The 12,424-nt window shown below is 41.4% G+C and overlaps 1 protein-coding gene across 4 annotated transcripts in view; it reads right to left on the bottom strand.

Moving 5' to 3' along the window:
* Positions 1-9,481, bottom strand: part of ARL5A (ADP ribosylation factor like GTPase 5A) — a 34,873-nt gene extending 25,392 nt beyond the window's left edge. For all 4 annotated transcript variants that reach the window (XM_060152890.1, XM_060152889.1, XM_060152888.1 and 1 more), the window contains exon 1: positions 9,148-9,481. In XM_060152890.1, coding sequence (XP_060008873.1) covers positions 9,148-9,193 — 46 coding nt within the window. In that variant the 5' untranslated portion in view covers positions 9,194-9,481. The remainder of the gene's footprint in view (positions 1-9,147) is intronic.
* Between the last annotated feature and the right edge of the window lie 2,943 nt (positions 9,482-12,424).

Raw genomic sequence — 12,424 nt, 5'->3', positions numbered from 1 at the left:
AAACCTAGATTATCACACACCTTGCAGCTGCTGCCTGGTTCTAGGACAACTCCCCCTGGGGTAAGCCAGACACCACATAACAAGTCCGACTACCCCAAGACTGCTATGCATGAGTGAGGAAGCTCAGGCTAATCACGTGGGCTGATCTTGTGGAGAGAGACACACAGATGCCCCCAGTTGTTCTAGCCATTCCAGCTGAGACGCCAGACACACAAATAGAGAAGCCACCTTGGATATGCAGCCAGGTGGAGCTGGAGATGACTCCAGTGCTAGCTGCCATCCAAATGTAATCAAATGAGCCCCAAGCCAGAACTTCCTAACTGAGCTCAGTGAACTCACAGAACCATGAGAGACAGTAATAAATTATCCCTTTAAGTCATAAAATTTATGATTGGCTTGTTACACAGTAATAGATAACAGAAGCAAGATGGAAAAATACATGTGGTTACGTGACCCTGAGCAAATGACTTATTTCTCTAACTCTTAGCTTCGTCACTGTAAAACAGGGGCAACACTACCTCTCTTTCTGGGTTTATGTCATGATTAAGACAGCACATGGGGTGTGCCTACCACCAAGAAAGACAATTCCTAATCCATGTTCCCAAATGTTTCCTAAGCTCCAATCTACCTAGTGGATAGACACAGTGCCACTCAACATAACCAAAAACCCAATATTCAAACCTGTTCCTAATTCTATCTTACTTAACTTGCTTAATGGTATTACCATTAATTCAGATGCCTTTGGAGTCCCTCAACCCGAACATCTAATTTGTCACCAAGTTCTATTCTACCTCAAAAATATATCCCAAACCTGCCTCCTCCCACTGTCCTAGTTGTAGTCCTCCTCATCTCTTACTGTACCTAAGCAGACTATCTCCAGTCCATCTTCCTAATGTTTCTAGAGTAATCTTTCTAGAAACAATAAAGCTCATAATGCCACTGTTATTTAAATGATGGCTCTCCAGTTTGACAGGAAAACAAGGTACAAGTTCTCGGCCTTGTAAATAAAGCCACTCCCAAATGAATAGGCTTCAGCTTTATTACCCCTCACCACTACTGCCAGGTATCTAAGCTGGAGTTCAAGCTGTTCTCCCTACACAAGCTGCCACGTATGTTCACGGCAAACATTTCTCTACCTCTATACTCATGGTTTTTACCTGTGCTGGAATTATCCTCTCCAATTCTCCATTTAAAGAATTCCTACTAATCTTTAAAGTTTAGCTTCCCAAGAAAAATCACTTTCTCCTGCTCTTCTGCCACACCTCAAAGACAGCACTTATAATAATTTACATGTACACTCACTAATCTTCTCAGCTTAATGAGGCACCCTTCAAGTATATAGATCACATGCTAATCATCTTCATATTCCTAGTAACTACAACTTTTTCTGGTGCAAGGCAGGTACTCAGTAAATGCTGAATTAATATTCATTCTATAAATAATAAATGCTAAGGATTATAACACCTAAGAGTAAGGAGATCTTTAAGAAAAAGCTTTTGCAGTCAGGTAGTAGATGTTTTCCAAATAGTTGACATTTACCATAGAGGGGAATTCCTAATGCTACATAGGTACCTCCTGTTATACAAAAATACGAAGATCAAGTAAATAGAAAATTTTAATACAATCCATTTTATCCAATCACTTATTTCTTTGAAGAAAGAGCAGGCAGCTTAGAACCACCAGGGTCCTAAACTGACATCACCATGCTCCCCCCACACAGGTTCTTAAAAGTCATTTAAAAAATGCAGGCCCAGTCTATCATCTTTAGAGATGACTATGGGGAAGGAACTGAGAAAATGAAACTACCTGACAAGTGCAGTTTCTGCCTAAGAAAAAGTATGTAGGGTGACTGAATTAAAATCAGATTACTTGGGGAGCATGGAATCCCATCAAAGGGAGTGTTAAACGCTGTGGTGACTGACAAATCCATCTTCACAGGAGGGCCATACCTGCATCAGGGCCAGATTACTGAGTCCCTGGAGCAGGGTGCCTTTTTATCCGGGAAGTTTTTAAACGGCATGGCAATTTTGCCTGACTATATTTTTCTATGTCCCCAAATTAGGCATTCCCCTTTTGATGACAGATATCTTCTTCAGTTCTAGTAATACAAACAATGTAAACATTCTAATATAAGCAGAATTCATATTGGGCTATACTCTGACCGCTGACTTGGATGAAAGTTTTTTTAGTTTCTCACTTGAATACCAATTTTTAATAATATAATTCTTAAAACGTCAACTTATTTTTAAGTTTCAGGAACATCATTTTGTAAACCCCTATGTATTAGCTGCAGGACTAAATTTAGATAGACTTGCCAGTACTCAGGAAGAAAATACAATTACTCTGACCAATGAGAGAAATGATACTCTAAAAACAGTACAAAATAGGGGCAAAAGCAAACAATACAAATTTAGGCAAGGATCTATGATAAATAACTACAGACTGACTAAAAAATGCATCTGTGTGTATGAATTATACACACAGAGATCACAAATACAAGAGCACTGTCTCTTACAAGGCCCTTAATCACTCAAGGAGGTTAAACACTTATTCTAACCATGCTACCATTTTTCAAAATATTTTGCTACTTTTCTCTTGCCATTGCTTTCAGAGCCTGAGATACACTGTTTTGAACACTCCCAATGGTGTTCTGAAGATGAATTTGATTTTAAAGGGGGAGGGGAGCCACGTGGTATCATCTCAGCCGTAAGGTAAAAGGCAGCTAAGACGATTGTTACCTTTTTGTTGTTAAATGAGGTGTGATTCCTAAATGATATTATTTTTAAATGTGTCTCTAAAGAAATTCTAAAAGGAGTTTCAAAAGGTATTTTGAGTAATAGTAAGATGTATCAGCAGAAAAACTATCTGGCCTCCTTTGCTTTTAAGGTGAAAACCCCATCTGGTTTTGTTTTTTAAAGTGGTCTCCTTAATTTAGCCATACCCCATTGGACTTATTTCTTGATTTCAAACACAGTACTCTTCTACCACTTCTGTGAGGAAGGACTAACTAGGCAAAAAAACAACAACAACTAAAGAAAGATTCTGTATCATACTTGACCACAAGATGAACATGATAAGGTGAAACTACTGTGAACAAACCACTGTGCAATAAACACACATACACTGAGATAAAGCAGATGGCAGAAGAGGCTCACAACGGGATTCAGGCTCCTCCTTACACAAGTTAGTTGCCAGCTAAGGACAGGATGGAGGGAACAGTTTCAAGACACACCTTTTACAGCCACTGAATGAATGAATGAACTAGAGAATAAGCTGAAATTAGATAACATAACCTGTGGTAGATAAAGATGTAAAGTCTTAAGTCTTTCTTCACTAGTACCTAGAAATAAAGGAAGCACACTGGGGAGAGAAGGTTTGGTGGACAATACAGGGCGAGAATTCATGTCTGGCATGGTAGAGAGTAAACAGGAGAAAAGAGTGTCAGAGATGTTGACAGGGGTAGTAAAGAAGCTACTCAAACCACTGTCCATACTGGAAACAACCTCCCGCTTCTGTCTATTTAATTTTACAAACACAATGAATTCCTGTCACCTACAAATGCCATAAATACGCAAACATTCCTCCAAACTCTTAAGACAGAAAGCAGATTTCTAAAGTCATTCAAGTGAATGCAAGCTAACATATTTGAACTCATGAGGGGTTTTTTTAGTGGTTAAAATATTTTAAAAAGAAAAAGAGGAAGAAAGAGTCTCACATCAAGCATGTGCAGAACATAGAAAATCTCCAAGGAGCCACATGTTCTGTGGAGCAGTCTGAGATTTCTTTGGAGGGCATTCCAATGAGGCCATGATCCAGAGGTCCTTCACCTCTTCACCCCACCTAAACTCCTACAAGCCACATTCAATACCAACTTATATCTACTCCCTCCTAGAACTTGTCTCTATTTGAATATTTGTGTGTTTTTACAATAAAGCACCAATGGCTATATAACAGCTTCCTAAGTCTAAGGTATAGCACATGGGTCACAGTGAGAACTATAAAATTAAGACATAATTGTGCAATGGGCTCAAACATAAAGGTGCTGACTCAATGGTGAAGAGCCAGTTTATCCCCAACAATAGTGTTAGATTATTCACACTTTCTAATACTAAATCAACTTCCTTTGACTATCCTTAGGTTCTTTCACCACCCCAACTTGTGTCTCTCATTACCAGAACAATGTTCTATGAAAAACACAAATTTGTAGCTAAAAACTGTTATAATGCACTTCAAAACAAACATTCCATAGAATATATAATATGTATACAAAGAGATGCTATTACGGGAAAATGTAATAAAACTCTTGGTTATACCAACTCTTTGATGCATGTGATTCATGACAAGTTTACTGCTTAGTATGGTTCTTCTTCTAGAATATCTATGCCATAGCATTCTTGCAGTTTCTCAGATAAGCCAAAACAACTATACACTGTCACAGTGCCTGGATGGAATTTTGAGTTATCACTTAGACTTTAGTTTCCCAATCAATACTTTACTGTTTTGTCATGAAAATGCTTGTTTCCCTTCTTCACTTCCTTTTGATATACGCAGGCAGCCTAGCAGTTCTGTTTACTGCCAGGTTCTAAGAGTCTATATATATATATATATATATATATATATATATATATATATATATATCTCCTACCAGCTACCAGTCAGTAAATTAAGCAAAAAGAAATGTCACTGTCATCCTGGAGGACTTCTATCTCTGTGAATCATACCAAAGCCAGAAAACACAAATACTACAAATACTAAGGCAGATAAACTGAGAGTCCTCCTGATTCTTCATTCTCACCTCATATCCAAACTATCACTAAGCCCCGTGGATTCTGTCTCACATGGAGCAAAAAATCCATTTCTGTCAGGTTTACTACAGTTCTCTCAGGCCTTAACACAGAGCCTAAAATAAAGCTTGTGCTTAATAAACTATGAGTGAATAAATAAATCAGATTTTGAAGACATAAAGGTTAGAAGGGAGATAACTAATCAAGTCTCTACATACTAAAAATTCAATTTGCAAAATCTAAAAGTATCATCAATAAAAAACAAAGTTTGAAAATAAACTTGCGATTTATAGCAATGGTAGTGAAGTTTCAGGGGGAAAAAACTTCGCTGAATGAAAAGTAACAATTATACAGGGCAAAAGTAGAGATCCAATTAGGAAACATAAACCACATAGCAATTTGAACTTTCAAAGTTTAATTTAAAGAAAATAAGTACTACAGAAGATTGGAGTAATGAGGGACTGGCTAACAAGAAGTAACTCTAAAGATTAAAGGAATGACAAATACACGGAGCATTCCCTATCTCTAGGGCTGAGAGCTTCCCCCAATTCCCCAGGACTGAGATGCAGACCTTGCTGAGGGCCGGGCCAGGGCTCACTGAATGTCAGAGAAGTAGCTAAGCAAACTTGCCAGTGGATCTTTCTGGAAATCCTCCCTCTAGGATGCTGGGGAAAACTGTTCATTGGGAGGTATTTCACTGGAGGGCCTCCATTCTGAGACCAACCGAAGTGGGTGCTAGAAGAAGGGGCTGCTGACCACTACACAGTGCAAGAGCCAGCCACTCGAGATGTCCACACTGCATGAGCAGGACAGACCCTGCTGAGCAGCACGCCATATCCAGGAAGAAAAATCCTTTCCTCCTTCAGGGTCCCTCCAATGCTGTCTACCGACAGAGCCTAACACCGTGCCAAAGGGCAAAAGAAAAATACTTAAAGGACCCAGTTCTGTATCCACAGAGCATGCAAAAAGGGTGAATTTGGAGCTAAAATTTTTAATAGCAGGCACAGTTCACCCCTTTGGCTACTCAGCTTCTATATGTACTCTTCTGCACTTCTGAATTCCCACACAATGAAAAAAAACAACAGAAGCAGAGGTGGCTTTCCCAGCACCAGGTCTTGCAGCACAGGGAGCTTGTCCAGAACTCATTCACAACGTATCATTCCTTTCCTAAGAACCAATCGGAAGAATGAAACAAGGCTATCCATGAGGAAACTTCACAACTTCTTTCATAGTTCATAGTAGTGTCTGAAAGTTCTTCCTTTTATCTAACACGAATCCTTCTTATACAAAGGAAGTTTTGTTTTGTTTTGTTTCAAGAGCACTAACTCAGGCACTAGACTATCCTGGTTAAAATCTCTATCTAAAAGGTCTATCACTTTTAATTGTAGTGCCTGAAGCAAGGTACCTAATGTTTCTTTGCCCCTTTAAAATGGGGGAGAATATCTGCCTCACAGGGTTGTGGTTAAGAATAAATCAATTAAGACTAAACTGCATGAAACATGTAGAACCTAACGTTGCATGCCAGTATTAACTGCTATTATTTTATCTATAAAGATGAAGTTAGCTTATTTTCTGTCTCCCCACATAAAGGCAGGGGGTCTTGTTTGTTTTGTTCCTTGTCTATCCCCACCATCTAGAACAGTCCTCCAGCACAAAATAGGTGTTCAAAATACGTGTTTAATAAACAAACCGAGTACTGATCGTAAGTCCTTCTATACTAAAAGATACTAATGGCAACTCTTCGAAGTCCTAAAGTTGTAAACACTTATAGTTTAGTAACTGAGAAACACCTTTGGGGGGGGAGGGGATTTCATACAAAAAAATGATGCCAGTCACTTCTTTAAGACCAGTGTCAGCAGCATATTTCTGCAGTATTTTAACTCTGGCATTTACCAGTTGCATCGTCTAGGAAAATCATTCCACTGGTACCTCAGTTTCCTCTTTTCAGGAGAAAAGAATAACTACTTCCAAGGACTGTAGAAACTTTTAAAAATGATATATACAACAGCATCTAGGACAAAGTTTGTACCCTACTGATTTAAATATCACCTAAATGGAACCTCTGGTTTTTCAAGTTTGAGCAATATGCAATTAGGTTTCACTGTGTACTCACATTTTAAGCTTAAACTGAAAGAGTTGTTTTAAAGGGAGCTCAAAAAAAATAGAGAGAGAGAGAGAGAGAGAGAGAGATGTTACAGTTTGTTTCATCAGCATAGCAAATTCTGCAATCCCCCAAAACTTCCTTCCAACAGTTTATGTGAAAAGAACATAGGACTGTGTTCTGTATCTTCTGAAGGTAAAATAAAGCATCCAAGATATATCTAACACACATATACATACCCAGTTTAATACAGAACTAAAAAGACCAACAAGTACCTGACATTAGATTTAATGCTGAATATTTTTTAAAGTGACCCTGCTGATAAGACAACCACATCATTTAACAGGAGAGAAATAGTTTATTCACATTTTCACAATATTGACATCTAAATTTTTAGAACTTAACTTCATTAATTTCTCTTACTATTAATTCCCAACACTGAAATAAATGTCCAGTCAAAAATTACCACAAAATACAGGTAATAAGAACACTACTCAGCGATTGCTAGTGGTAACAAAGCACACATCATTATTTACTACTGGCAAGTAGCTGTTGGCAAAGTTCTAATTCATTCTTAAGTTACAGAGACAAATAGTTTTATCATTGACTCAAAATAGAAAGTGGAAATACCTAATTTTTCTTGCAGGACTAGAGCTCAATTAACAAGCAAAGCCCTTCTAAATTTCACAGCAGAGTTGAAATACTAGCTTTGCTAAAAATAATACAAAATTATGGATTTAAAAACTAGAATAGATCTTATCTACTATAAGCACCACCAGTATTACAGCAATGTTAAGTTTCAATTCTTAAGACCTACATATTAAGTTTTTAGGATCTGTGGGCTCCACAGTCACACAGTCAAGATCCCTGCTGTTCTAGGTGAGACCCGGACCCAGAGAGGTTAAGTGACTGGCTCCCACTCACCCTTCTCTCAACAGAAACAGCTAGCCAGAGACAGTGTAGATTAGAACTGGCTTTCTCCAGTTTATGAAAATTCTCCATATCATTTGAAAATCATTTGAAATACTGCTCTTCCATTCACTATCATGTGATCGACACTATCATCTTTATATTTTTAAAAGATACACTAGAGATCGATCACAAGTTCCAGTTCTGCTCCCTCCCAATCGCCTTCTTACAGCAGCAGCTGGATAACGAAGGAGGAGGCGGAGATGCTTGTACATAATAGATGCCACCATTCATTTAAGTCTTTACTGGAAAACTTTGGGCTGTGACACCACCACCAGCTTACACAAGAGAAAAACACAAACTAAGTTACTGACAGCCAGGATGATGAATCACCCTACTTGAATTAAAAAGAACAAAAGTACACCAGTAACTATAGTGTATCTTAATGACTATGGACTCTTTTTGTTAAAATTGTATCTTCTTTCCCCAGTTTTACACTTATTTTGTAACAAATTTCAACAAATCTGATATGCAGTTCAAGGCAATGCTTGAGTTTAGACGAACTTAAGCATCTCTTTATAATACACTCCATACCTGGTAACTTAGTCGTTATCTACAGTTAACAAACGTTTCATATGATATGATTTTTAAGTGCTTTCGGTGAAACACTTTACCATTTTTTAATCCAGCCCCCCAAAACCTCAAAATAAGCAACACGAGTAGGAAACTGACCTTAAGCTTAACCTTAAACACAGATATCAATATGGCAAGAGGAGAGAGGACCATCACTACTGAGGATGCAGAAGAATCTCCCCAAAGCGGGGAAGGGCGGGGTGGAGGTGGAGGGCAGGCTCATAAACCTAAATGTACTGGTCAAGCCAAGAGCGATTCCTCAGGTTTTACCGCATTCTGCAATCCTCGGGGGCTCAGCGGTGCGGCTGGGGCCACAACCTGTAACCTTCATCCCAGAGAAACCCAGCATTTCTCAGTGCTGTGCAAACCCAACTGCTGAAGGAAAAAGGACTGAAACGTGGACCAAGTGGGGCCACTCAGGGGCGTCGGACGTGAGGCAAGAAACCCTCTCCACTCCCAATCGAAATCGGAGCAATGGGTGTATTTGAGGCATGATTTCTTAGGAAGCTGTCCTAAGACAAAGGGCTGCGAGTCGGGAGTTTCCCGAGCTGGGAGTGGAAGCGAACAGCCCCAAGGCCCGCAGCCGCAGCAGCCCGCACCCAGCGCAGAGAGCGCGCGCCACCGCGCCGCCCACACTCCGGAAGTATTCGGAGACCCCCACCCACCCGGCCAGGGCTGACGCTCTCCCTAACCCGTACGCGCTCGGCCCGAGCCCCTCACCCTGGTGATTGAACAGTCTCCATATCCTGGTGAAGAGAATTCCCATTCTCGGGCAGCGGACCCCCCTCCAGCCACCCCGGCCGCCTGGCCTCCCCCGGCTCAGGCTCAAGGGGAGGAGAGAGACGCGCCGGAGCCTCCGTCTCTGCCGCTGCTGCTCCCGCGCTGGCCGTCGGCCCGCTTCCTAGGAACCGGAGGGAGGCCGAAGCCCAGGACGCCCTGTCGTGCGCGAGGACCCGCCGCTGCCGCCGCGGCTCCCGCCTGACTCGCGGACATCGCCGCCGCGTTGTCTGCGGCGAGCCTCGCAGGCCACCGTCCTCCCCCAGCTCCTCTCGGGCAGCTGAGGCGGCGACTAGCGGGCGAGCGGGGGAGGCGAGGGGCGGGGCGGAGGCCACGGGAAGGCGCAGGCGCGCGGCCGGAGGGGCGGGGTCTGGGAAAGGGCACTCGCCTGGCCCTAGCTGCTGTGCCAAGCCGGACGACCTTCAGGCGGCGGGACTGAGCCACGGGATCCAGGCAATGCGGGCTGCAGGTTGGGGCAGGTGGCTCTGGGCTGCTTGCTTTGGCGTCCCCGCCGAGTTTTGTTTTTTTCTGCATTTCTTACACAGAGCCAAAATGTGAACATGTCACTGAGTGCCCAGTGCCCATCCCCAACCCTGCACGCACAGAACACCAAAAGTCCCACGTCTTGGCCTTCAAAGACACGGCATTCCATCAGGGGCTCTGAGGGAAGCTGAATACCTCTATCTCTCAAATCTCTTGACCTGGACGCCCTGAAGGGTGGCCTTACCTAAGCGGTCGCCTTATGGCCGTCCTGCACCTCAAGGCTGTTCCCGTTCCACTCCCTTCACTTTCAAATCAATCTTGCCCGAAACAACTATCTTGATGAGTTCACTCCCGTGTTTAAAAATTTTTAGTGGCCACTAAAGCTGTTTTGAGCAGCAGAGGCGTTTGTCTCTAAGGTCTTTCTTCGATTCCAGATCATCTGAGAACAATGATAATTAGTCTCTATTCTTGTTAGAGGCAAGAGTGGGAAAACAAACTGAGGTTGTTTACTTCTTCCCTTCCACAAAGAAACCAGAAACAGCTCCAACCCCTTCTATTCTCTTTAACTTTGGTAAAAAGAGAAAGAAAAAGGTGCGGGAGCTGTAAAAGACATTTTGAACTGCTCTGCCCCCCATGTGCAAGAGCTAAATGAAATGAAACAAAATCAGCAATAAACTCCACCTTTCCACACCACTTCTCCTAGTCATACACTATCTCATCTCAATACATAGAAAAATAACCTATTTAAGTAAGACCTCAAGACAGTCTACAGTTTTTCGTAGTTGTCTGTAAGCAAACTTGTACCTGTGAAACAAAGGGCAGCATTGAGGGCTGAAACATGTCTCTTTTTAAACAACTGTTAAAGAAAAAGTCCTTTGGTTTCTTTTGGGACTTATCATTATGAAACAAAGTTTAGAGGAAACATATGAAGGGAAAGAAAATTACTATATTAATCCATTTAAATTTATGGGTTGTTATGTTTATATTTACATAATAAAGTACTCTCGGACTTCCCTGGTGGCGCAGAGGTTAAGAATCTACCTGCCAATGTAGGGGACAAGGGTTCGAGCACTGGTCCGGGAAGATCCCACATGCTGCGGAGCAACTAAGCCCGTGAGCCACAACTACTGAGCATGGGCTCTAGAGCCCATGAGCCACAACTACTGAGCCCACGTGCCACAACTGCCCACGCGCCTAGAGCCCATGCTCTGCATTGAGAAGCCACTGTGATAAGAAGTCCACACACCACAGCGAAGAGTAGCCCCCGCTCGCCGCAACTAGAGAAAGCCCACGCACAGCAACGAAGACCCAACACAGCCAAAAATAAAAATAAATAAATAAGTTCCTAAAAAAATAAGAAAGTACTCTCTAGGCTATTTAGAAAAACAACTATTTCCATTCTTGCCCACTGTAGGTAATGCTTTTGGCAGCTCTAAAACTTTTTGCAAACTCCCCACACATCTCTGTCAACTTATTAAATGGGTGTCATATCCATATTAACTTGGGAAGTTAGGGCTTCATATTTTATAACCTGGGAGATGGTCTCCCAGCTTATCTTCTAAGTGTCTCAAAAAAGAAAAAAATAGGCGGGGGTGGGGGTGCGCGGGCAGGGGGAGAAGAAATTTTCCTAATACAATCTTGTCCAACTGTAGGATCCATGGGTGAAATACAAATTTGGAACTACTAAAGAAGTAATTGGGAATGTTTGTTGGGTGGTATGAAGCTATTTGTAAAAACAGGCTCCTTATGAGACTTTTTAAAGACTCATTTATTCATGATTATAGTGATATGCAAAATGTCATTGGAGAGAATTTTGCTTCCATGTAAAGGAGAGTGGGATGGTCTGGAATTACCATCCTACCACTAATAAATAGGAAACTGTACAAAATATAGAAAACAGCTGTTTTCGGCCCACACCCAACAAAGGACTGTGATCCCTCATAAGAGACACAAATGGGACAAGTTTTATTATTATGTGGATTTTCTGCCTGGAGGCAATTCCAGCCAGCTACAGAGGGAGTGGAAACTCAAATAGAGTCTGGCAATTCCCTGGAGATGAAGACATAGCTCAGCATTCCAAGAGATCAAGGCTACTAGAATTTGTAAAGCAGAGGGATTGAAAGAAGGAAGCTATCCAGAGAAAAGCTCCTGAAACCTACATAGGTTGAGGCATTGAGTCTTTGACTGCATATCAATCTGTACCTGTGTAGTATAAAACCAGTATGAAACCCCCTGAGGCTAGCCAGTAATGACTAAAGGAAATAAACAAGTACAGGGGAGCTGTAAAATAAGTAATTACCAGAGTTTACAAAGGGCCAGGAATCATTTGAGTTCCCTTCAGCCAGTGTGAAGAGAACACACAGAATATATAGGACATTCAGTAGACAACCCAGAGATCTTAAAAGAGGAGCTAAACTAGCCTAAGGATAACCCTTACTCTAGACCAGTCCTAAAGGAGCTTAAAAACAAACCTTGAAATGATCAAACTAATTCACAGTTGTTTATCAAAACAAGGCCAAAGTTCTTTACAGATCAAGAAGACAAGATCAAGTCATTCACAGTGGAAAGTTTGCAATATCTTGAATCCAATAAAAAAAAATTAGTGGACATTCAAAGAAATATGAAAACATGACCCATAACCAAAAGAAAAATCACTCTACCAAAATAGATACAGGCACAGGGAAGTTAAGTGATTGCCCCAAACTCCTAGCTAGTTACTGCTGGATCTAGGCTTTGA

Source organism: Lagenorhynchus albirostris, chromosome 6 (assembly GCF_949774975.1).
Source record: "Lagenorhynchus albirostris chromosome 6, mLagAlb1.1, whole genome shotgun sequence".
Lineage (NCBI taxonomy): Eukaryota > Metazoa > Chordata > Mammalia > Artiodactyla > Delphinidae > Lagenorhynchus > Lagenorhynchus albirostris.
Note: the sequence above shows the minus strand (reverse complement) of the source record. Positions and strands in the feature narration are given on the sequence as shown.